The sequence below is a fragment of the Pygocentrus nattereri genome, chromosome 6, assembly GCF_015220715.1.
Source record: "Pygocentrus nattereri isolate fPygNat1 chromosome 6, fPygNat1.pri, whole genome shotgun sequence".
Lineage (NCBI taxonomy): Eukaryota > Metazoa > Chordata > Actinopteri > Characiformes > Serrasalmidae > Pygocentrus > Pygocentrus nattereri.
Genome location: NC_051216.1, coordinates 17,710,596 through 17,737,184, shown reverse-complemented (window position 1 = coordinate 17,737,184; position 26,589 = coordinate 17,710,596). Strand labels below are relative to the sequence as shown.

General features: G+C 40.9%; 1 protein-coding gene across 1 annotated transcript; it reads right to left on the bottom strand.

Moving 5' to 3' along the window:
- Positions 1–26,064, bottom strand: fn1a (fibronectin 1a). The gene is made up of 46 exons (XM_017691684.2): positions 25,825–26,064; positions 25,341–25,466; positions 25,026–25,163; positions 24,808–24,939; positions 24,418–24,555; positions 23,914–24,072; positions 23,548–23,745; positions 23,132–23,314; positions 22,795–22,971; positions 21,185–21,340; positions 20,848–20,976; positions 20,411–20,554; positions 18,621–18,742; positions 18,344–18,512; positions 18,016–18,201; positions 16,616–16,744; positions 16,377–16,466; positions 16,089–16,289; positions 14,751–15,029; positions 14,107–14,370; positions 13,200–13,294; positions 12,904–13,072; positions 12,669–12,755; positions 11,878–12,069; positions 10,876–11,148; positions 10,084–10,275; positions 9,902–9,991; positions 9,384–9,650; positions 8,967–9,083; positions 8,577–8,741; positions 8,258–8,413; positions 8,007–8,120; positions 7,607–7,876; positions 7,218–7,408; positions 6,708–6,795; positions 6,423–6,602; positions 5,879–5,968; positions 5,547–5,735; positions 5,129–5,218; positions 4,320–4,771; positions 3,593–3,731; positions 3,291–3,458; positions 2,579–2,704; positions 1,547–1,653; positions 1,148–1,264; positions 1–995 (listed from the first exon to the last, which is right to left on the bottom strand). Exons 1-46 carry the CDS (start codon positions 25,952–25,954, stop codon positions 927–929), a joined length of 7,443 nt encoding a protein of 2,480 aa, XP_017547173.1. The 5' UTR covers positions 25,955–26,064; the 3' UTR covers positions 1–926.
- Between the last annotated feature and the right edge of the window lie 525 nt (positions 26,065–26,589).

Below are 26,589 nucleotides of genomic sequence, written 5' to 3'. Positions count from 1 at the left end.
TTTATTTTTTAAAAAAGTTTATTAAAAAGATATTTTGTCCACAGTAGTTAAGTCTTTGGCACCTAAAACAAAAAACAAAAAAAAACAAAAAAAAGTATACATCCAAAATCTCATTCTATAAAAATGCATAAGAGGGATAAATAATAAAAAAAAAAAATGTAAAAAAAAAGGAAAAAGAAAAACATTAAATGTGAATGTCATTAATACAGTGCTTTCCTTTGTTTCTTTATGGAAGCAGAGGCCACAGATGCAAACCAACCAAACAACCAATTCAAAAATGGGATCAACATTACACAATAAAAAAGATGCCTACAAGGCACAGAGACCTCCATTGTAAGACAGTGCTTGCATTTTTTTGGAAGGGTCTCACTATTTTTTTAAAGGTTACTTAGAAAATGGATCCAGGCCATAAAGTTGAGTCACAATCTCATTTAAAAGGTGTCTTACAGACGACAAAGGTAAAAAAATTATGAAGACATGTAGTCTTTGGTTTCAGCTGGTTCCTCTGATGAGAGCAAATTAAAGCAACAACCCCCCCCCCAAAAAACAAAAACAAAAACAAAAAACAAACAAAAAAACAAAACAAAACAAAGAAAAAAAAACACAGGACACAATCTTTAAGAGTTCTGTAAAACTCCAGTACTAAAACTGTTCTGTCCAGACTGAAGGCTCAAGTCAGCGGGCTTTCACTAAGTGACGGTGACTTGCATTTCTGTTGTGTAGGTCAAAGAAAAAGGACAGAGAGCAGCCTGTCCTGGTGCATGAGGGATCTTGCAGTGTGCGGTAGGCAGGCAGACAGGGAGTGGTGCAGAGGCAGCAGGACTGGGTTCAGAGTGTAGACAGAGAAGGAATGAAAGGCACTGAGGGGTATACAGTAAGTATAGTCTCTAAGGTATGCTGCTCTTCAGCACTGTGCATAACAGACACTATTCTGAAGGGCTTTGGGCATCTGCTAGCAGGTCTGGTCTGAGGCACTCAATGGGACACTGGATGTTCTGCAAGGGATAAAGAGAGTTGTTCATTAACACTGCAAGCTTAATAATTTAGTACAGTTAAAGGCAAAGCCATACAAAACCCATTTTGAACAAGTGAAGCAGGAGCTTGATATCTACAGAGGAACTAACTCATCTCTGGGGTTCAGACTTACCAATTTGCGCAGGGCATTCTCTCTATAGCGGTCGTAAACGTCTGGGTGCACTGGAGACTGGATGAGGTCCACGTCTACCTCAGCTCCAGGACGACGGCAGTTCTCACAGCGCCATCCCTGAGGGAACAGCACATGTTCAGCTTTCATCAGGACCTCAGTTACAGCACCACATCTAAACACTCCACTCTGCTGCACTGTTTAAACACCAGAATCTTATTCTTTTCAAATTCAAGAGAGAGAACTCATTTTGCCTGTGATGGTACAATGAATACATTTACACAGAGTGGGAACTGATCCTCAATCATATTTTGTCTTTTCACATTTAAGGAAATTCTCCTAAACTCACTAACATGAAAATGTATGTCCAGGAATGCAATTAATAGGGGAGGTGAGTGTTACCTGCTGTCCACCATAGCAGGTGCATGTGCAGATGGCTCCAAGGTACTCCTTCTGCCACTGGTTACCGATCTCGTACATCTTTCCTTCATCATAACATGTTGACTCATCTAAAAACGTAATTGAGAACATGCACATCAAAGTACTGTTTAATATGCAGAACAAAATGTCAAAGAATTGGAGCAGATAACAAACATATCAAGAAGAGTTAACAGCAGCCATTCTCTGACTCTTCATGCTATGCCAATTTTGATCACATCATAACTTGGACCATCTGAATGGCAGAAAGCCATTTGAGATGCACCTGCAAAACTTTACTCTCCTGATTCTAATATCAAAACTCTATCAATGATCTGTTAAAGTATTCATATTTCATAGTAGCAAAGTAACATTACAGCAAGTTAGACATTAAATTGTCTTCTGTTGCAACACTGACTAGCATGTAGGTAACATTTGTTGGTGACACTGTACTGAAGGGCAGGATTCCAGAGGTTACATGACAACTCATGTAAGTTGTAATTAGGCTGCTTTTATCTGAGGTTGTTTCATCACAGAAAGCATTATAACAACTTGTGGATGCTGAAACAAGCCATTATAAATGTTTATGAAATGTTAGCCATCATGAAAAGCTTTTGTAGGTGTCATGTAGCCTTATGAACACAGCTGTTCAGTAAAGTGTTACCCATTAGTTTCCCTCAGCAATTTTGCTAAATTAAGTGATAGTATTAGAAAATATCACATTCAACAATCATGAGAAATTTTTTAAATGAGCCTTTTTAATGGTCATACACCAACATTCTTCTTAGGATTTTGCAATTGTTTTTAATTCCATTCTTATTGAAGGTTTAGAAAATTATCCTGTTACTATTTTATAATGAGCATGACTAAAGACAGTAATGGATAGGCTGCATCTGGTAGATATTCTATATGATAAAACAACATCACCATACCAATCCTGTTTATTGGAACTAGCATATTGGACCAGTGTATCAGTAGAAGGCATGAACTTAGGAAGTGTGAAATGCTGATGCTTACGTGGCTCGCATTTGAACTCTCCCTTTCCATTGCCCAGGCAGGTGCAGCTCATCATGTGTCCATTCTCAGCATGGCGGTCCCACTTCTCCCCGATAGGGTAGTTATGGCCGTTGTCATGACACCATTCTGTTTGCATGGAAGATTAAAGTGTGGGTAACAGTGAGGAAAATAGCACTTGGTCAGACTATATAAACGCATCTTATATCTTCACAGTAATGCAGATACACAAAAATAGTCACACAGTAACTTTTGCTCAGTGCAAGAACAGCATGATCCTTGAATTCATCCACCTCACCCACACACACACAAGCACATTCATAAGAACCAGTGACCCATGATCTAGTCACTGATGCAGTGTTGAAGCAGACAGTAAGCCAGTCTTAGAGTTTGGTATCGTCCTGTTACAGTTTGACAATACAAATCTGAGACATGAGCCACCTCTTACCTAGTTGTCATGTGAACTGTTACAGACATGACCGACAGGGGCTAGCATGGGCAAAGCTAAGATGATCAAAAAATTACTTCCTCTTGTAAGCCTTGATGTTTTCTACAGATTTCAGAGCATGATTCCACTAACAAACTAATGAACATAGTAACCTTGGACAAACAGAGAGATACATTATATTTTAACCAGTCTGTAAATGAAAACAGCTGCCCATGCTAGTGTGAGGTGTGAGGTTTAGCATCTGAAAACACTGGATTAGTCACTCACTGGATGAATCACATCTGAAATGACCACTGCCTAGGCCAAGACACCTGCACCACAGCTTAAATCCTGTCTCGGACATGCGCTCCCATTCTGCGCCCACCTCGTGGTAGGTGGCAGTGAATGTGTCATAGCACACATCCCTGCCTATGGGGTTAGCTGAAGGTCCAGGAACTGGAAAACATTTTACAGATTAAGACACTTTATCCTTTTAATATGCAGAGACACACAAAAAACTATGTACTACTTAATGAACAATAGTGTGATAGGTTAAATGATTTGAACTGTGGTGAAAAAATGAGCTTTACCAGTGTTGCCAACAGTCACCACTTCTTCCAGAACTTTTTGTTTTTGACCTTCATTGACAGATTCTACAACTATGTTATAGGAGGCTCCAGAGGTGAGACCAATCAATGTGGCACTAGAGGAGGTGCCAGGAAGATGCATCTGAAAGAGGGGGAGACAGAAACTGAAGTCACCTTCAGATTCCTTGTTACTGTACACTGAGCTGCCAATTTATTAAGAACACATACCTAATCCCTATCACTTTGTATGGGTATTTTATGTTTTTATTTTATCGTTTTTTGTGATACATTGTTTGTAAACTTTACACATAAGAAATTTCAAATGTTATATTATGATTAATTATGCCTAGAGAAATAAAAATTTGTTTTCCATTACTGATATTATCGGTCAGCTTTTACTTTTCAAAAATGTGTTACATACAAAGTTATATATTACAATAGATTTACAGTGTTTTGGAATGAAACTCTTCAAGAACAGACTGTAACTGCTCACCACAGAACTACCACTGACCAGGTATTATTTGACTATTTGCAGCAGTGACACAAACATGGTAGCAGCCCTTTTTGTGCTGGTAGGAGTTTATCATGCACAACAGAAATGCACATCTGTATGGTAGGTGAACCTCATGACTAGTGAGTGTACAGTTTTAGCAGTGTCTAACCTAGACATAACCTTGGCATTTGAATGTTTGTGTGAGCTGATGTGAGGCAGTGGATTTGATATGCTCACCTGGAAGGTCTTCTCGCTGATCTCTGTGATAGGACTGCAGGAAACCACATACTCTGAGCTGTTTGGCACTGGTTGCCATGTGATGGTGGTCTGGGTCTGGGCTTCCTGGGGCAAGTCTGTCTCATTTAGAGGGAACTCAAAGGGGAAGCCAGTCACAGGGCCTTCGTTCACCTTTACCACAGGCACTCTGTGGCCGTCTGGCCCAGGAAGAGGGATGTAGACCAAAGGCTCTCCATGGTGTGGAGCCAAGGGTTGCTGCTGGCCACGGTTAGCCAGGCCAAAGCTCTGATACTCTGTGTAGATATGCTGGCCCTGTTTCCCGAGTGTGTTGTGTCTGTTGGGGCCAGCCAGGTGTACATGATTGATGCTAGGGTTGTCATCTTCAGGGACGTCCAGAATTTCCTTTTTAGGCTGGTGGGGAACTGGGAGCTGGGGAGATACATCTTCCAATTCTAGCAGGAAAAGGGTTAGGAGCAAGTGCATTAGCAGAACTGCATTAGCAGAATTGCATTAGCATGTCACTGCCAGCAGAGGGAGACATGACAACCTAAACTACAGCAGTAAGAACAACTGCAGAGAATCATTGCCTTTATGATTTTTTGAATGTTACAGCCATTCAAAAGGCTGAACATGGTTCAGTTTTATCTTAAGAGGCCCTAACAAGCATTGATTTGCTTGGCTCATGTATTAATAGCTTACACCAAAGAATCTTGTCATAAGTACGCTACAACTAAACGTACCAGCACCCATTTGTTTCTCAATTTGTTGTACATTACAGCACCTATAGGTTACAAAGAAAAGGTTCTTACGTGTTCTGGCCTTGCCCAGGAGTGGAGTGCTTCTTTGAGCATTGTTTAGGGCAACAATTTTGATGATATACTCAGTGCCTGGTCTCAAACCTGAAGAAAAAAAAAAGAAAAACAAAGAAATAAAGCCATTTAGCTCAGAGGCTGTGCGTATAACTAATGGAAGGGGGAAAAAAAGGGGCCAAAAAAAAAAAAAAAAAAAAAACACAACTAGGGGAAATGTAGTTAATTTGCAAAGGCACCCTTCACACCAATAATAGATTAAAACAACAAGAAAAGAAAAGAAAAAAAAAATCAGAAATACAGTAAAAAAAAAAAAAAAATATTCAGAATGTTTCACTTCAGAGAGAAAAAGCAAAACAAAAAAGACACAAAAATAAAATAATAAGACAATCAAAGAGAGTCAAAAAGGGAACAGTACCAGAGACAGTGGCGGAGGTTCGGCCAGCTAGGGGTCTTGGGAGAAGCTCTCGTGGGATGCTACCAGCCTCCTCATAGGTGATGTAGTATCCTGTGATGGTGCTGTGGGGGGGTTCCCAGGAGAAGGAGATGGTGGTGGGGGTCAGGGAAGTGAAACGAATGTTCGTCGGAGGGCTGATCACTGGTTTAGCTAAAGACAGGCAAAGATTCAAGATTGACAAGCTGACTAACAGGCCTATAACATGAAGGTGTGGAGGATCATCTACACAATATATAGGAGCTTTTCTGAAAATCTATATATACACAGTCATAACCATCATTTGGTGTGGCTACCTGTAGTGGCGGTGAGGGTGAATGGCTCACTGCGGTCACTTCCACTGAGGGTGTAAATATTGATTTTGTAGGTGGTCCCTGGTTGCAGACCTTTGTATAACAGGGAGACAATCAAGTCATTCACAGAGAAATATTTTAATTAAGAATGCACCTATAGAGAATTTCTCAGCTAAGAACAATATTCGATAGTCAACACCTTGGTGTGGCCTATACTAATAACAATTACAATTTGTTTACATTGTGAAACAAGCTCATTATATAATCCATTAATGAGGTGCAGTGAATGGAAGACAGGTTAACACTCCACATATGAAGCACTGACAAATTTTACCTAGCCATAACACAGCTAAATCAGACATGACCTTTACTGTCAATTTCTATACTGTATACAAAAATATGCTACCCTAAATTTGAACAGCTAATTTAAATTTAAGTATATACATAAACCATTAAAACGTCTGCAAGTTTTTTGTGCTGCTGTTAGAAAGAGAACAAAACCAAACCAAAAAAAAACCAAAAACAAAAAACAAACAGTATTCAGTACCAGTGATCGTGTAGGTCCGTGAGTCTGATGGAATGGTCCTCTGGATGGGACTGTGACCTTCAATGGTAGGTGTGGCCTCTACCAAGAAGCCAGAGATGGCCTCAGTCTTTGAGCGCCAGGTTAGCGTGATAGAAGAATCCTTAACATTGGAGATCCGAACACGACGAGGAGGACTGATATCTACAAAACAAAAGCATGGTGCAAAACAATTTGTATAAAAACAGATAGTTTCCACAGTTGGCAGGTAGTGAAGAAGCAACCAAGTTTTGAGTGGAAACAGCTTACTATCAGGAGTGGTGACCTCTCCCTTGACTGGGCGGCTGGTAAGAGAATTCTTCACAGCATAAACCTCTACTTCATATTCGGTGGCAGGCTAGAGAGACAGAATGAGAGCGAAGGTTTAAGACCTGTTGTTCATGCAGTTATTCCTCTGAAATCTTCTGGCACAGATATTCATCTCTGCTATACACACAGGCCTAAATGAGAAGGCTGGCATTGTGCATGTGGTTGTACTAATCAAGAGCATTACTGGTCTCAGACCACTAGCCACAGACACAGCTGCTGCTACACAAAGCTTTCATTAACATTCTGCAAAGTCAATTCTGCAAATGTCTCAAAACATACAGAGCAGATGTTCAAAGTTTTTCAGTGGAAAATAGCTTCTCATAATTGCTAAAACTAGTATACATAACATAAGAAAACATCTTCCAACATGTAACCCAAATGAAAGTGTGGAAAAAACAACAATAAACAAAATTAAAGATTACACCACAACGAGGATGACACCAGACTTACCATAAGTCCAGTGGCATGGTATTGGGTAGAGTCAGGTGCAATGTGGACCTCTTTGGTAGGACCATTCTTGTTCTTAGGAGTAATTGCCACACGATAGCCAGTCAGCTGGACATTAGCTGCTGAATACCAGGACACAGTGAAGAAACTGGAACCAACCTGAGAAAACTGGAGATCAGTGGGGCCAGGAATAGCTAAGAGATAAGACAAGAGAAAGAGGAAATCACATTAAGATAAAAGTATTCAAAGAATGATACCATACGTATTCAAAATACAGAAATGGCTTTCAATTCAGGAAAAATTTTAATTTTAAATTTAAATTGTTATTTATTAAAATCACAACAAGATGTATTAAAAAAAAATAAAAAAATGAAATGCTAAATCTGCAGTACCTGTAGTCTGTGTGCCCACCAGTGGGGGGCTGGGAGTGCGGTCATGGAGAGCAATGACTTTAACAGTGTACTCTGTACCAGGTCGGAGACTATTCAGCAGAGCAGACTCATCCTCACCATGAGGGGCAGGGAACAGCTCCCTCTCACCCTCCTCTGGGCTTGAGTACAAAACTCTGTACGAGGTAACCTGGCCATCTGGACTCTCCCAAGAGATACGCATGGAAGTGGAATCCACATCAGAGAAGGCCAGGTCTTTAGGTTTGTCTACAGCTGAAAAGAACCAGAGAGGGACAGTGTGATTGGAGTCTACAGCATGTTAATTATATTTTGAATATTTATACCAAAAGTGGTAATGCAACATGTAACATAAAATGCTCTACGATAAACATGACATACTCACTCGTAACTACAGTCTCTACCAGTGGTGGGCTCTCTCCATCCTGTCCCAGTGCATACACACTCAGTGTGTATTCTGCAGTAGGCATCAGCCCAGAGAATGTCATTTCTGTCTGATCTGCAAAAATAATAAACAATCATGGCATAAATAAAGCTCTGTGACTTAATTTCATGTTTATGATCATATTACATGATTCCAACATGCTCACATGTGGCTTATAAGCACATTTGATATCAATTGTGCAAGTTATTCACCTGGAGCGACCACCTCAGAGAAGGTGGGTCCCTGGCCATTACGGGGGGTTCCAGTGATACGATATCCTGTCACGGGGCCCACTGCTGGTGTCCAGCGGACAGTGATGGTGCTGTCCTTGACATCAGTTACCTCCATTTCAGATGGAGACTCAATATCTGCAGAAACACACAGATTATAATTTTTTAATTATTTACAATCTTTGTTTATAATGGAAAGTCTTTTCAGTAATTTGTCCTGCTCAAACATCAGATTCACTGACCAATCACAACATTATTAAGTCAAGTCAGGTTCTTGCTGCAAGCTTTAGAGCAGGTGTACCTGTTTTATGAGTGACATGGATGGGTGTGCTGGAGGCAGGGCTGTCTCCTCTGCCTGTTACAGCATACACAGTAATGGTGTAGTCAGTGCCTGGACGCAGGCCCTGAATGGTGGCAGTAGTCTGGGAGCCTGGAACTGTGAACTCTGTAGGAGAACCATGACCACCTAATAGAGAGCAAAAGGTCAGCAAATGCCCAATAGAAATTAATTTCTTCCATCTAATAAGTCATGAAATTACCATTATAAAAAATGTCAATGATTTATACTGGGCCACAGTCACATGTATAAACACCATAATATAGCACAACTGTGCATGTAGATTAGGAAAAAAAAGTATGCTTTCATTGCACTAGTTATTAAGATAATAAATTTGTGCTATCCTTTATCTACCTGACTCTCCATGTGTGATCCTGTAGTACCTCACAGTAACAGAGGGGGCATCCCAGCGAATGGTGATACTAGTTGGTGTTGAATAAGTGACCTCCAAATCAGTAGGGGCATCAGAAACTAGAAACCAGAAGAAAACACCACATAAGAACTTTTCTTGATAGAGTGAAATAATAGGTAAAACAACAATGATGACCACAAGAAAAACAGGGCCTGAATCTACTCCTTAGCTACCACTATTTTAACTGTTGAAAAATTACACTGGTGTATGGGTTGTGTAGATCATGCAGGCATTCTTTTAGTGGTTTCAATCTACACTAATGCTCTACAGGAAAACATTAAGCTTTCATCAGACATCTTACACTTTCCTACTCATATATTCAAGCAGAAACAGTGAGGACAGACACAGCAGTAACCTACTAGTAGACTGGGTTCCAGTGAGCGGATGGCTCTCACGAGAGCCACTAACAGCATAGACGTTGATGATGTACTCGGTCTCAGGGGCAAGACCGGTTAGCGTGAGGTGGCTTCTGGAAGGGGGCAGTCTCTCCTCCTTAGAGCGGCCCCCACTCATCATTTGATAGCGAATACGGTATCCAGAAATAATGGCCTGGGGAGGCTGCCAGTGCACAGTGAAAGAGTTTGTGCTGATCTCAGAGAAACGCAGACCAACTGGGGAATCCAGCCCTGCAACACAGAAAAGTAAGGAAAGGGGGTTAAAAAAAAAAAAAAAAGTTTACACCAACTCTGAGAGACAGTTAAAGGACAACTTTCTCTTCAGAAATGGTGAAGGAGAAGTGAAAGTCCTTAACGTCCTTATGAATTTAAGCACGCGGTCAGCAATTGAACATGTGTACCTAATAAAGTGGCCAGTGAGTGAGTGAGTGAGTGAGTGAGTGAGTGAACACATGAAAAAATCCACAAAAACAAGAACTTACCTGTTCTCTGAGTGCTGATCGCAGGTGAGCTCTCCCTTTCTTCATAGACACAGAACACACTCACTAGGTACTCAGTGTTGGGCAGAAGGTCTACAGACAAACAGAAGGGGAAAAAAAAAGCTCAGCACAAGCAGAAAGTACTACAAAGACGTAACAAGACTGTTAAGAAGAAGCTCACGTACGGCGAAGAACAACACTGTTGGCATTTCCGTCCACATTGAGTTCAGTAGTGTCATCCTCATCATCGACTGGGTGGTAGCGGATGACATAGCTGTCGATCTCATCAGGCCTAGGGACATTAGGGGCAGTCCAGCTCACAATCATACTGTCAGTGCTGATGTTATTGAACTTTAGGTCAGTTGGGGCAGGCACAACTGAGGAAGAAAGTGTTAAGAAAAGTTATCAGAAGGTGACAAAATACCCATAATGCATTATGTGTCACTGGTAAATAACAGACAACCAGAATGCCAGTCTAGCTTTAATTAATTTTTTTTTTTAAAGAAAAGCGTTAAAAGTCACTAGTGGTAAAGCCACCAGTGGAAAAAGGAATGAGAAAACGAGCAGCTTGAGAGCTGTAACTGGAAAATTGTTGACATGAAACAAACTTCACACACATTGCTGCCACATGGGTCTCAATAAATTCACTGTGAGAGAAAAAGCAATATAGTCAGCAAGTTGAGGTTGAGAGAGAGAGAAACAAAGAGTGAAACTGGGAGCAAGAGACAGCTGCTTGCTGTCCCTTAGTATGCTTTCTACAGATGCATAAGAAAACAGAGGCCAGCCTCACACACTCAACAGTGCATATTCATAAAACAAGATGTTTAACATATAAGGAACTTGCTTATTACAGTTAATATACCAGAATAAATCAACAGTCTACCATTAGGCTTTGAATAAAGTAAACTAAAACCTAGGGTAGATATGAAAGTCTCATGTTAACATAAGATGTAATGAGCACAAACACACACACTCACCTGTTTGTTGTGTGATAGTGGTGGGTTCACTCTGTCTATTCTCTGTGACAGTGATGATACTGATGTCGTAGTCGATGCCAGGCTCAAGACCAAACACAGTGTAGAAGCCTGTGGTGGGCTCCACAAAATCCTCAAAGATGGGCACACTCTCACCCGCTGCCACCACCGTGATGCGGTAGCCCGTTACGGCAGTGGAGTTAAGAGGACTCCAGGCAAGGCCAATCGTAGAGTCAGTGACATTGATAAAGTGGAGGTCTGTTAGCTGAGGCACATCTACAGGGTTAATAGATGAAGAGAAGAAGGCCCGGATAGGGAGAGCAATCCAGACACAGAACAGAAAGACTAAGTCAACACATCTCTCATGGTTCAGGATGTACAAAAGTAACAGTGAACCATGGTGCTAAGTATGGTGCTAATGTTTAGTGATATGAAAACAGTACCATCAATAACAGAGGCACTTTCAATGCCAACTGAACTTTGTATTAAATATGCATTTAACTTCTAGGAGTTAGAATTTCAGAAGTTTCAATAAAAGAAGGTAAACACCCCTAAGACGGCAATGACAGTGAAACAACAAAATTGATGGTAATGTCATATCACTTTTTATCTCAGAGTAACAAAATCAATACAACATACTGCATTAGTATGCTGTAAAAAAGGCAAAGTCATTTGAAAAAAAGATATCCAGCTACAAGTGAAGAATGTGCATCTTGGTTTTTGGTCAAGACAGATGTTGTGAAGACCTGATTTATTTAAATCATGTCAAGCAGTTTTATGAAATCAAGATATGGATTAAGAGAAACATAATTACTTATTGATATGCACTCAACAGTGCATATCAATAAATAATTACTTATAAATCTATTGTAAAACGTGTTATTATTGCTACATCCATCAAAAATGTGAAATGTTAAAAGCTTATATCCAATTTTAAGGTGTCTAGACATGAAGGTGAGTCAGAACTCAAGGTTTAAGTCTGCATAAAGTGGGTGGAATAATTACCTGGAGTGATTGTGGTGGAGACTGGCACACTCTCCCTACCATCCTTTACTGTAAACACACTGACATTGTACTCCACTCCAGGGCTTAGGTTCTCTAGAGTGCATGAGGTCTGGCCTGCCTTTACAAACTCTTCCACAGAGTTGCCCTGCTGCCCATTGGTGGGAGTGCACATCACTCTGTAGCCTGTGATATCTGAGGTGTGAGACACAGAAAGGTTCACAAATAGGCTAAAATGTGGAGGGAAAATGTTTATCTAAATTTATGGAATCAGCTGACAGTCGCCAATATATTTTTTTCCACTGCAGCCATTTCCTTTCACAAATATCTCCTGTTTGTATGAATGCCTGTAACATTACTTATAAAATCGCTTTTATAACAGACAGTGCAATACAGCATGGAAACTATACCTGCAAAAGAAGAGGGACTTCTTTGGAAGTTGTGTGGTAGTCACATGATTTCTCAAGCATGTTAGTATCAATAGAAATGCAAACAGCAAAAGCTAGATAGGAGTTTCAAGTTCTGTGTGACCAGCAATTGATTTTATGTGAAGATCCACAGATTGTCAAGATATGTCTGTCTGTATGTGGTTACTGGAAGACTCTGTGATAATTATGTTCGACCAATTAATGCTATGCACTATTTCTGGCTCCACCAATACTTCCCAGTATGTAATGACAGATTTATAACCATACTGTGTCCTACTGCACTGTCTGGGCTAAAAGCCCTAAAAAGACAACATAGAGACATCATGTAGGAATGTATGAAGGGATGACTGAGAATACACTGCTGACCTGGGGTTTTGGCTTCATTCCAGTGTACAGTCAGATCTCCAGTGTTTGGGTTGGTCTCCAAGTTGAGGTCAGTGGGTGGAGACAGAGCTGAAGAATAAGAGATACTCCGCATCAAATGACAGAATCAACAGCAAAGAGAAACATCTTTCCTGTCACCTAATATCAACACATGCTACACTAATAAATTTCTTTCACAGTGACCATCAGCACAAAACAGCTCTTTTTGAAGTCTTACGTGTGACAACACGTCGTGTGATGGGAATGCCATGCCCATGGCCATTGATGACAGGCTGTACACTGTAGGTGTACTCCACTCCAGGAGTCAGGCCTGAGATATAGATGCTTCCCGAGTCAGATGTCACCTCCCTGGGAGCCTCTCCACCTTGACTGGGCCTTACTGTCAACTAAGCACAGAGAGAGAAAAGAGTGTGAGAACTTTAACAAAGCATATAATGATTTTCATCGTGATTTCCTCATGAATCATTGGGACCTACAGATGAGTATCTACTTTTTTATATGACTGAAGAATACCTTATATCCTATTCTTGGCATAGGATTCCAGGAGATGATGATGGAAGTGTCAGTGATGTCAGTGCTGAAACGAGGAGCATTTCCCATGGGTAGGGCTGAAAGGGGAAGCAAACAGTGCTACTGTTAAAAGATTTAGAAAAAACAGTCCCTTGGCTGTGAACTTTATTGGACAGTATATAATGTAAACAACCCAAACATTCCTGTCCAAATTTTACACCTTTGTTATATCATATAACAAACTTATATATAACTTGTATTTGGATTGTATCTTGATAAGATTATAACCGCACGCATTTACAATTGGCAATCAAATGCATCCCTGGTTAGTCCAATTGAAATCCATTTGCTTTGTGGAGTGTAATATGAAAGATTTCTCTCATAATACAAACTCAATTTTTTGTGAATAACAGCAAAGTGAAGTAAAGACCAACCAAACTGTCACTTTATATGATCTAAAGCTTGGTGTTTTGGCCACTGAAGTAGGCTACTGAACCTCAAATTGGACAAGAACCTTCACATCAGCAACTGAACTGGGGACTGCCACCCCCTGTTAAATGGTAGAAGTCTTATGGTAGTGTGTTATGGGGTGGGGGGTCCTTTCTCCATGTGGAGGCATCATTACAGTATCACCAGGGATTTTTGTTGTCAAATGTGGCCTGGAGAAACTATATTTACCCTTATATAACATCTGGCCAAAGTTCATCTAAGACCATCTACTGAAGAAGTTTGAAGACTGCATTTAAATTGGCTTTAATTGCATCTTGGGTGTGCTCGTACCATACTTTTTTGTGGATAATGCCTATCCAGAAATAATCCTGACACTCAAGGCACATGAAATGAACAGGTATAAAAATGGTCTCCTGCCACTCTAATACTATAAAACTGTTACAAGCAATGTGAAACTCACAGGTTTTGAAAGCTGCTACGGATCCTTCACTAATTACATTGCCCTTTTCTGAGTGTAGCGTAGCTGTATATGCCGTGTCTGGCTGCAGGTTCAGCAGGGTGTACTGGGTCAGGCGGGCAGGGATCCGAAGCTGCTTGGGGCTCGAGCCCTCCACAGTCAGGAAGAGCCTGTAACCGGTGACCTGAGCTTTGGGAGCTGACCAGATGATCAGAGCACTGTCCTCAGTCACATTGGATAAGTGGATGTTAGTGGGGGCATCGGGTTCTATGTAGATAAAGAGGAACAAAAAATGAAGTACTGTGGAAAAAATAACCTTAAAAAGATGGATTGAAAGCCATTTGTGTAATGAAAATGGTACTGACATCTCACTGAGCAAATTAATATTGAGTTTGCTTCTATCTATATGTCTGACAACAGGTAACCAGGTAAACTCAAAAAATGAATCAAGACATGGTTTGACTTACAAACCACAAATATACTGACATTAAGAACTGACTGCATTTATGTTGAGATAAAAAAGAAGTCTGTATAGCAACCCTTCTGTAATGAATGGAAACATGGCATAATTAAGGTCACATAACCAAACATTTTTTGAAAGGATAAATGCACTTCACCACCATACTACTATGGCTGGTTCTACTCACTGGTGGCCTGCTCTCCAACCAACGGCTCGCTCTCCTCTCCTGCCTTAAGGGCAAAAATAAAGAAGCGGTAGTGTGTTCCTGGTTGCAGTGGGGAGACCTCAGCATAGGCGTTGCGCATTATAGGGAGCTGTATTTCACGCTCAGTCAGTCCATCAGCGCCCACCTGTGCCACGGCCACACGAAACCCTGACACCTCCGTTGGAGGACCAGTCCAGGTGATTGTGATCTTAGAGTCAGAAACCTCAAAGAACTGCAAGTCGGTTGGAGATGGGATTTCCTCTGCGGTTGGACACAGTGGCAATGCGGTTAGACACAGAGGCAATGTCAGATTAAACACTGTAAATGATACTGTAAACATCAATTGAGGGTAAATTCTACTGAGTGTGTAGCTGCAGAACCAAAATAGAACCAAACATGAATAAAGTCTCAAAATCGTCCATTATAATTGATCTAAAAAAAGATATGGCCTTGTCCTTTAAACATTGCTTTGACCCATTCAGAACCTGCGTCTCTGTGTGCACATCAACGTCCTTACACTTCATCTAAACAAAGCCTTAGCTCATTTCAACCTGTAATTTCACTCTGTTTACCATACAATAAAACTCTCCCAACTGAAGAGAAGAATTTAGCCACCCAACTGGTGTACCAGCCACCCTTCAGAGAAAGAGCAATACACTTACAGAAGCAAGACCCAGATTTGGTTTATTTTAGACCATCCATAATGTTTGAACATAAGAAAACAAATGAAAAACAGAGGCTACATAGTTAATGCACCTGAACAAACGCTGCTGTACCTATACAACTAAAGAAAGATAGCTTTATGACTCACTCAATAAATTATCCTATAAGGATGCGCAAGCATCTGGACTGTACTAGACAGCTCATGCCAAAAACTGTGAAATAAGCTTAAAATTGCCAGATTAACTATCTAAACCTACTTAAATGAAAAGAGAAGGTTATAAAACATTCTAAAGGTGCATCTTCAAGGACATGTGTGGCACAGAGAAGAGTTTGTGTGCTCTTCATGTCCTGACACCCCGGTGTTTCGGAGGAAAAAAAAAAAAAAAAAAAAAAAAAAGAACCTCCTACAAAATGTCATGGATATTATCCAAACTTCATCTCTATTGAACATATACAATTCAACACTCCACAGATTTTGTCCAGAACTCCCCTAAGTATATCAGTTCTGTTTTGGTTGTTTGTGTATGTATGTATGTATGTATGTATGTATGTATGCATGTATGCATGTATGCATGTATGTATGTATGTGTATATATATATAAAATTTTTATTTTTTTAAAGTGTCAAGGTTCCTGCTGATGGGTTCTTGCTGCATACCTGGCAGTGGCTCTCCAGCAGTGTTGACCTGCACAAACACTGGCTCGCTCTCCTGGGTCTCCTCCACAGCATATATGCTGATATTGTACAGCTGGCCGGGTTGAAGGTCACTTAAGGTCACAGAAGTTGCTGTGTCAGGTAGAGTCAGCTCAGTGCTGCCGGAGCTCCCTTCAACGGATGGAGTGTAAACCACTCGATAGCCTATAGGCACAAAATGTACATCAGTGCATTTTCCCTCCACCTGCAGGACATTAAGCATGGTTTACACATGAGACACACTGGGCACACCTGTGATTGGAGCCAGAGGTTTAGACCAGCTGACTTTGATGGAGGTCTCACCCACATCCTCTACCTCATGATTTGTAGGAGCATCTGGAGCTGTAGTGAGAGACAACAGAAGAGAAGTGTAATGAAATTTGAACAACTTTATGATTGAGAAAATTATTATATGTACATTTTACAATTATGTGTTAGTACGTTTAAAAAAAGAAAAAGACAAGCGCACACAGGCGCGCACACACACACACCTGTTGTCTGGGAAGTAGTCAGGATCAGGACGGGCTCTCCTTCATCAGTGACTTCATACACATTTACAGTGTACTTCCTGCCTGGCAGCAGTTCGTTGATATTTACAGATGTGGCTGTACGTGGCAGGTCTGCAAGTAGTACATTAAAAAATAATACATTACAATTCCTTCAGTTAAACCATATGGAACATTATATTTTCCAATATATATCCAAAAAATTAGTGTCTGGGTAATATAGCAAAAAACAATATATGACACTTTTTCATGATGCACCAAAACATGGCTTTTTACTGGAGTATAATTAGTTGGAACAGATGATGCAACAGTAAACCGTAGTCCCACATTTTTAAGGATGCTATCAAAACTGTGCGTACATTGATTTAAGCATTGGGTTTATGAAAGGCAATATCTAAATTGAACTTAATATTAATAATAACATTATTATTATTAATAATAATAGTAATATTATAAAAATTATTGTTATTATTATTATTATTGTTATTATTATTATTATTATTAGTAGTAGTAGTAGTAGTAGTAGTGGTGATCATATTAACATTAATAACAATATTTTGTTATTATTATGATTATTATTAATACACAACAACAACAACAACAACAACAAAGCATGGTAACTACGCCCACTTGGATTTATGCCATTGACAAGATCTAAACTCACAAATCTGACACTAGAGAAACATATTAGACAGCACTGCCACTACAAAATCTTTTTTTTTTTTTAAACCCGATTTTCTCCCCAATTTTTGTCATTTCCGATTCCACCCACTACTTAGGACTCCCCCAATCACACAATGCCACCAACGCTAGGAGGGTGGGGCCAGCACAGGCTTCCTCCGAGACATGTGAAACCAACCACCACTTTCGAACTGCCGCTCACGCAACGTCACGGGACAGCTGAACGCGCTCTGATGAAAGCGCCAACTGCCAGATCTGTTACATCAGCTAACGCTCAGCATCGTGCTGAGTGATGGGAGGAGAAGGACGGCCATCCTACCCACCCGGAGAGAGCGAGGCCAATTGTGCTCTCTTGGACTCCCGGCTACGGATGGCTGTAGCATCACCAGGGATCGAAATCGCGATCTCCTGATGATAGGGCCAACGCTTAGACCATTGTGCCTCTTGGGAGCCCCTACAAAATCTTTTTACCAAAACATAACTTGCACCATAAGTCTTGAGACCATCCCCATTCTGCTCAGAAAAGGCTACTGTGATGCGATTCACCAAGATATTCTCTTTATACTACTCATCCCTAATAATACAACTACACAGAGCAGTTTAACAGTTACTTAATACAGTACCTGATATGTTGTACATGTTAAAGATTAATACATGTTATAGGAATGACTTTAACATCTAAAATCAAAGATGAGGTAACTGACCCAAGATGACAGGTTGTTTTTGCTGGCCTCCCTCCTCACTGAGCTCATATTCCACTCTGAAACCAGACACTGTGTCAGAGGCAGACACCCAGGATATAACGAAGCTGCTGGATGTGATTTCAGTCACAGACTCTGAGGTATCCACCACTGCAGGTGGAGGAGTTGTTACTCCCTCAGACGTGGGCACTGAAAGAGGAATAGAAGAATGGTTCAGTAGAGGTCATATGGCTATGGTATTAGGTAATATACAATTGAGTTAAGGAATTTTGTCTTTGGCACTAAAACACAAACACTGTCTTACACACAAACATACACAGGGAATACTCACAGGAGCCGTAGGTGGTACTGAAGTCAAAGCGAGTGACCTCTCTGCGTCCAAAGCGTAGGATACTGATTAGCTGACCCTCATAAGTAATGCCTGGCTTCAGTCCAGCAATGGTGTAAGAGTTCAGATGTCCTGGAAGAGTGACCTCCCTCCATGGAGTTTGAGTATTTTTCTTTTGTGACAGAAAAACACTGTTAGCCCCAAAGTACAAAGGGAGAGGATCACACTAAATCCACCATCATTTTTCTACAGAAATAAAATGCATGAACAAAATACTGACTTGTCTCCACTTGAGGATGTATTGGGTGATGTGAGCAGAGGGTGGGGCATTCCACTGAATAGGGTGGGAGTTGGGCTGGTTGCCAGCCTCTGTAATAATCACCTGGACCGGACGGTGGCCACCTGCCAAAGAAGCCAAATCATGACTTTTTTTGTTTCCTGTTTTAAGGTCATGACAAGTCAACACAGTTCAGACTTAGGAGTCAATAAACCTTTATGGATTTCTAAAGACATATACAGTAAATCTGAAATCTAATTCTGGGTCTATAACGAAAGTGACGAAGTGTCTGAAAAACAAGAAGGTCTTTGTCAGTAAATATAGATATTTTCAAATTCAACATAAGTTCAAGGGTCACTGGAAGAGAGCAAAAATAGTTCAAAACGTGTCACTGTGCTTTGCAATATGATTTCAGGGTAAAACTGACATGGGAAACTTGACAAAGTTCTGTGAGATTCTTACAGAGGTTTTAACACTCACACATGACTGGCACTTGTGCATGAGTTCTGTCTTTACAGTTTTCAAGGTCTCCAAACCTTGCAAACAAAAGCTCTTTCAAATTTGCTCAACCAAAGATCCAAACAAATACACAACCTCCTCTGCTCAAAGAAACACTTATTTACTTTCACACATAATTCACCATTTTCTATCCAGTTCCAAACCTCTTGCTCTTTTTGAGGTGAGGTGAAATTCCTCACTGTTTATATAACAGAACCCCAACTCATCTTCTCATGAAGCAAAAAAATATTCATTTTGCAACACTGCACTATTCAAATCTGGGCAATCTGGTCTCCATTTTTCTGAATTGGCCTTCTGGATAGCTAGTTTGTATACAGCTTTTGAATCCCACTTCGTCTGTGATAAAATCCACCAACCTACACTAGGGCTAGCCTTCACTGTTCCTAGCCTGCACACAGCTGTATGTGATTAAGCAGAGTTATTGTTCTGGGGTCCCCAGCACTTAGGCAGGACTGCACAGAACTCTCTCTTGACCCTACACAGGTCTCTGAAGCATTCTTGGCTTAACTAAAATGCAGTTCCTTTGCTAAACTTTTAATGCAGAGTTCATGTGTTTTACATCAAATCTTCACAGTAAATATGTATGATAAAAGCAATTTGGTCTGAAGACTGTATTAAAGAAGAAGAGATGCCATTTCATAACTATGATGTCTATAAAAACTCTAGTAAGCCATTAACAATGGAAAATATGTAATCAGTAAATGACTTCACAGATGCTAAAGCAGTGCAACCAAAAGAATGTGTATTAGCATTGAGGCACTCTAAAAAAAAAATCCATTAAGAACTCCTAGCGCCTGAAGCAGCAAGCAAAAAAAAAAATTATGCAAGTAAACAAAAGGCAAGAGAGCGGTGGGGGGACAAACAAGACAAAAGTTGACTGTACATGCGTTTTTCTTCTGTCTATCCAACTTCAAAGCCCAAGAGACAAACACAGGTCACAGGTACAAACAAATGGAGGCAAAAATGAGCGCAAGTTAAAAGCCCAAAGTGTCGTTTTCAAACAACACCTCTGAAAGACAAGCATTTCTTCAAAGCAGTAAAGTGATCACATTCAGGCTTTAAGCAGGTCTAGCACTCTCCAACACCTGAAAGGAAATAAGCAACAGTCTCTATACCTCTGTAAACATCTTGAACACTTTGACTTCCAATGCTCTCCCCACCCAAGACCACATGACTACTTATAGAAGTCCTCAGCATGACATATATATATACACACTATGTGTGGGTACACATGCTTCATTTAGTCTCTTTTAGAGAAGATGTGCTACACTCACCAGAGAAGGACTGCTGGGGCTCACAGCTCAGCTCTCCAATACCATTGCCATAGCAATAACACCTGTAGTGGATTCCATGTATGACCTTGTCCCAGGACTCTCCGATCTGATAGAACACTCTGGTCTCTGGCTCCTGGCATTGGTCTGAGGAAATGAGTGTTGGGTCATTACACATTAGTCATTAAATTAGCTATTTATGGGAAACATTGGTAAATTAGTTTAAACCTAGAGGCAAAGAAGTTATATTCTGATCGCTGAAATAAAGCCCAGCTCAAATCGGAGTTGATTTTGATAGTAGCAAATACTCCAAGTGTTAGAACTGCCCCAGTGTTACAATTATGTTCCTTTCTGGGCATGATTGCATGTTCCTCAACTCTGTAGTCTCTTACAAAAAGAATAAAATTTTCAATTGTGATATTTATTCAATGTGAACTCACCAATAGCATCACACTTCCAGCGACCACGGCCCTGGCCAAAGCAGGTACAGTTCATCATGTAGCCCTCGTCATGGCGCTTAGTGAAGGTTTGGTTCACCTCATAAGTTAGACCGTCCACAATACACTGGTCTAAAATGAAAGTTGAATTAGTCTACTATAAAAACAAAAAAAATGGCTTAAACATGACTGTGCTTAACTTGATATCCAGTACTTTTTTTTCCTGAATAGTGTCTCCTTTTCCTATTACTACTGCATTGTAAAAAATGAGCACAGAATGGGTGTGAAATGTACATATAAAGAAAAACTTTTAATTTTTTCCCTTACAGGGTGACCTTACCTTTGAGCTGTGAGTAGGCAATGCAGCTCCACTCCCCACGACCATTTCCTACACATGTGCAGCGCATCATGTGACCCAGAACATCATGGCGTTTGTCCCACTGATCTCCCACACGATACATCACTCCCTCACTGGTGGTACATACTTCCTCATGAGCTGAAAGGGTAAAAATTTATTTGGGTGATAAGCACTTGCACCCAAGAACAATGCACACTTAGAATGAGATGAAATGGTATGACAAGAATGGGAGGGATTAACCCACTATGCAGATTTAAAAGGCAAAACTTTCGTTGCAAAACACCACAACTGTTTTTTTGTTGTTGTTGTTGTTTACAGTTGACTTGCACTCTAACACAAGCATCTATCTATGTATGATGTATGATATGATAATGTATGAGTGAAATGGGCTAAAACTGCAAACAATAATTACAGGGAAAATGCACTGTGCTCAGAGTGCTCTTTCAGAATGGCTTCTTTGTTGCAAGTTAGAATAGGGCTTATTGACCTATTGGGGTAATGAAAATGAGTTGATGATGAAAATTGGATAGGGATGCCAAGGTTGAGTGAGGAAAAGTGAGTTGAAGGAGGAGCCCACTGATCTGAAAGCAGCCGTTTTGGACTCCAGCCAGCCCTACAATGCTTCACTACCAACCAGACTCCGTGCCTCAACCAGACTCTCTCCGTCTGAACACCAGGACAGCTGTGGAGCCCAAAGCATCAAACAGATTCTACCAATAAATTAAATAGCAAAGGCCTACAAAATCCTGGTTGGCCCATCGTAATTAGCACTTAGATGTCAAAGAGACCCTTCAAAGACACCACTCTGTAGGCATGTAAATGTGTCTGGATAGGTGCCGACTCATCCTTTGTTCCCCACTCTGGCATCCTCTTCTTAACACTTGTTTGGTCTCCTTCCATTCATGAAAGCATTAGGTTAGTTTTGTAGGTCCACTTAGGTGTTATCAGAATGCCTAAAAGGCCTTGAGTGGACCCCACTGGCGTTTTTGTATAATTAGATGTTTTTCAAATGCCCCAGAGTACTGCAGAAAGAACACCTCAAATTTCAACATCATTAAATACCCCAGTTGATAAGGGGCAAAATAACACTGATAATGATGTACAAATTTACAGGATGCAATGTCAAGTTATTTTATTTATATATTTTATTTTATGATCTTAGTGTATTGCATTTAATTGGGCCATTTTGAAAATTGTAATACCAGTCACTTTTGTCCCCTGCCCTTGTGAGTAGACTCTTCTCAATTAACCTTAGTAGTTAGAGAATGAATAGATAAGGAAACTTCAGTCATGTCACCATTCTTTGTTCATTGCTGCTTGTCACTGCAAGAACCATTTGAATGCATTATAATAGTGCTGGAATCTGAAACAAATATCCACCAAACAGATTAACCATATTGCAGAGAGAAGGAGCAGCTCTGACCAGTATTTGTTTGCCATATGCAAATGATATTAGGATGATATCAGGATAGATTAAATTATGAGACTCAGGACAGAAACATGCTTTGAATACATTGCCCTAAAGTTATGAAATCAACCTCTTGGAACTCGTCTCCATTTAAAAGTTCTGAATAAAATATTTTGGTACTCACCAGCCATGGGGCAGAAGCCAAACCTCTGTTCTCCATCAAAGTTATAGGTAGTACCGCACCATTTCATGCCATCCCTGCGTCCATCAGCAGTACAATCCGTGTAGTTACGGCCATTATACAGGAAAGGGAAGTGGCACAGGGCACCATTAGAGTTTCCTCCTCTGGTTGTGACCAAAACTGTAAAATCATGGACCACAGGATGAGAATCAAGCACAGACTCTTTAAAGGCTGCCCACAGTTGGTGTGCATGCATACAGTATGACAGTATGAATTCACAACAGTTAATGTTAGCACATCTCATATTATGTCAGGGTTATTTTTCAGAATGTGAGCTCACCATTCTTTTCTGTGCAGAAGGAGTACTTGTGGTCTTTCTCAAAATCTGAGGTAGTGCTGCACCAGAGCTGCCCATCACTGCGTCCCTCTGAGGTGCATGAGTAAAAGGTCTTGCCCATGGACACAAATGGGAACACACAAGGCTGGCCGTTTGTGTTACCACCATAAACCTGAGAGTGGCCCTCTATGTATCAAAAAGGTAAAAATAATCATCAAAAGGCACAATTAGCACAGTATAAAAAAACAGCAATAATTATCTTTGAATGGAATGGACAAACCAAAAGACCTTGGGTCCAACCATAGACCTTGAACTAAAGCAGCAATATTAAAATTCCTATCTGTCATGTTTAAAAGTGTACAATGTCTGACGTATGTCAATCCAACATAAACCAACAGCACTTAGGTTATGAAACTGACCCCACTCTTCACAACTGACGCCAATGCCGAGGCAGGTACACAGCATCTGCTTGTTGCCTTGGGTCTTGATCCAGCGCATTCCCAAAGAGTAAGCCACACCTGCATCTGTCAGACAGGTGGCCTCAACAGGGGTCACTGGATGGGGCATGGGCTGGAACACAGCCGGCTGCACATTGGTGACTACTCGAGAACCAGTGCCTGCAAAATCCGAAACATAAAGTGTAAGAGCATGTGATTAACATTTGTTGTCATCTATCGGCCTACTAGTTTTGGAAGAGTGCACAAAAATTAAACTACCAACCTTATCCTTAATATCTATTCTTTTCAGTCTGTCCAGTATATTCTCTTTCTGCAAACAGTTCTTACCTAAGCCAGTAGTGTGTAGGGAGGCATGTCTCTCACATTTCCACTCCCCTCTGCCATTACCAGTGCACAAACATTGCAAGATGTGTCCACGGGCATCTGTCTTAGTCCATGTATCCCCAATGCGGTAAGACATGCGTGTGTCCTGGTCATTACAGCGGTCTAAGAACACCATACACACAATCAGAGGTTTTGCACCAGTCAAAGATGGCTGACAAAGTGGGTTACTGCTCATTAACAAAAAACCAGCAGAGGTTTTCCAACACACCGTTACAATTATTTATGTTAGAGAGCTGAATGTTTTTCCTTCTTCATTAAACTGCTAGAAGTATGCTTATCCACTTTCTCCAAAGAACCAGATGTGATGCCAGTGGATTACAGCTGTAATGGTTTTTGTGGATAATTAAAGTGAGATCCAGCTGGATAGTGACCAAGAGCAGAAGTATGCACAGTCTGTACAGTTAAAACCAATTTTGAGGGTACTTAGTCCTGCAGAGATTTTCTTACTTCTAGATGTGCAAGTGATGCGTCCACTTCCTTCTCCTAGACAGGTGCAGTCCACAATCATCCAGCCCTGGTAGGGTTTCTCCCAGGTCTCACCCACCACATAAGAGGTCCCAGCTGCGTTGTCATAACAACGTTCCGCTAATAGGCAAAGGGAGTGAAAGACCGGAAGAGATGGATTTGGCATTAGTGCATTAATAAGGGCCAGTTTGAGAGAACCATATTAAGACCTGTCTTAGAAACCCAGTTTAAAAGATTTATTTTATTTATATTTTTAGTTTTTTTTTTGTATTAACTAGATTTCAGATGTACAACCCTAAAAGTGCATCTATCTGAACAGACCAAGAATTCAACCTCAACTGCCTCAGTCACTCAATTCTTGTGATATCTTACCAACAGGTTTGCAGGTCCATTCCCCTTTTCCATTGCCTAAACATACACACTCCAGCATGTAGTCTCCAGTGTCATGGGGTCTCTTCCAGGTATCTCCAATCTTATAAGAGTTTCCTCCTTCATGACAGCGGTCTACAAAGGAATAAAAGCAAGTAAATACACAGAACCAAACTTCAGTCTGTCACTGTATTAGTATAGGAAAGTTCCAGTCAACCCACTTGCAATGGTACAGCTAATTTTTCCTCTGCCGGAGCCAATGCATGTGCAGTCCCAGATCATCCCATCCTTTGGCCTTTCATAGGTCTCGCCCACCCGGTATGAGCGAGCTTTCACTTTATCATAGCAGGTCTCCTCAGCTAAGGTTGACAAGAACAATATTCACTAAATTTGGTCACACATAGTAGAAATTTAATTTCAATTGCATACATTGCTTTACATTTTAAAAACGCTTTGTGAAAGCACAAACAGAACACACATGCCAGTTTTCCATAGTTCATTTTATCCAGCAACTGCCACTATAAACCTGAACTCACCCTCTGGTTTTGTTTTACACTTAATGCCGGCAACTCCATGACAAGTGCAGAGCAGTATGCTGCCCAGATACGTGCGCTCCCACTGCTGACCAACTTCATAAAACTGTCCATATTCTATACAACCATCTGTGGAGCACACAATAACACAGCATATAAACCCACATGAAGTCTTTAGTTGACCCGTTAGCTTACAAAATGGGAGGAACAGTCTAAAATCATCCTAAGTAAATATATCTGTTACTTAAACTAAAATGACCACTCAAGTACAAATAAATGTATCTCCACCCCACCAAAAAATAACCTGGGTAAAAGTATTAGCAACTTTTAGTAACTTCAAAAATAACATCCCTCAGCATAAGAACCTATGCATGTATTTAAAAACTTGCAGAGAGTAAATTTAAAAAATGAAATGAGTAAATGAAAAAAAGCTAGTCAAGAAATGGTAAAGTGGCATATGTAAGAGGACTAGAACTGTTTGACCCACCTTGAGACACTGAGGACACATGGTGCTCCGGCGCCTGCCTCCTCCTTTTTCCAGAGGCTTTAGGCATGCAGCTCACAGCGCCCGCAAGTAAGGCCACCGCCAGCGCTGTGGCCAGACGGCCCCCCAACATATTCACAATTAAAGACGGAACAAAAAAGTACGACACCAGCAGGAAAAGGCCCTTCCCTGGCTGTGGGGGAGACCTGAGGAGACACCGAGGGAGTGGGAGTGGGAGCTGGAGCTGCTGCTGCTGCTGCTGCTGCTGCTGCTGCCGCCGGAGCTGCTGTAGTGTCTCTGAAACGCCTTCAACTCGCCGCCTCTCTCCTTCTTGCGCTCAGGCCACGCCCTCTCTCGCGCACCTCGCGAGCTGGACGTTTTTATTTGAGCTCAGCATTCGGCGGGAGGAGCTACGCACACGCGCGCAAACAGTTACTCACCGGCACTTATAATTTTACAAAAAAGAAAAAATATCCTCATGGAGACCCGCCAGATGTCCTCACATTAGTCATGGTTTCCGTCTTCCAAGAGTTAAATACATGACCACACACGAGTTAAAGGAAAATTCCACCTATATAGAGGTGGGTAATCCAGATCCAAAAAGTAAAAACCCTCCCCAGGATTTTGTTCCAACTGCCTGAACACCTTTGCTGCTGGTTTGAGCAAATTCGAGAAGTCAAGCAGTTGGAAAAAAATCCTGGGGAGGGTTTTTACTTTTTGGACCTGGATTACTCACCTCTGTACAGAGGTGACTAACAGAGTTAGTCG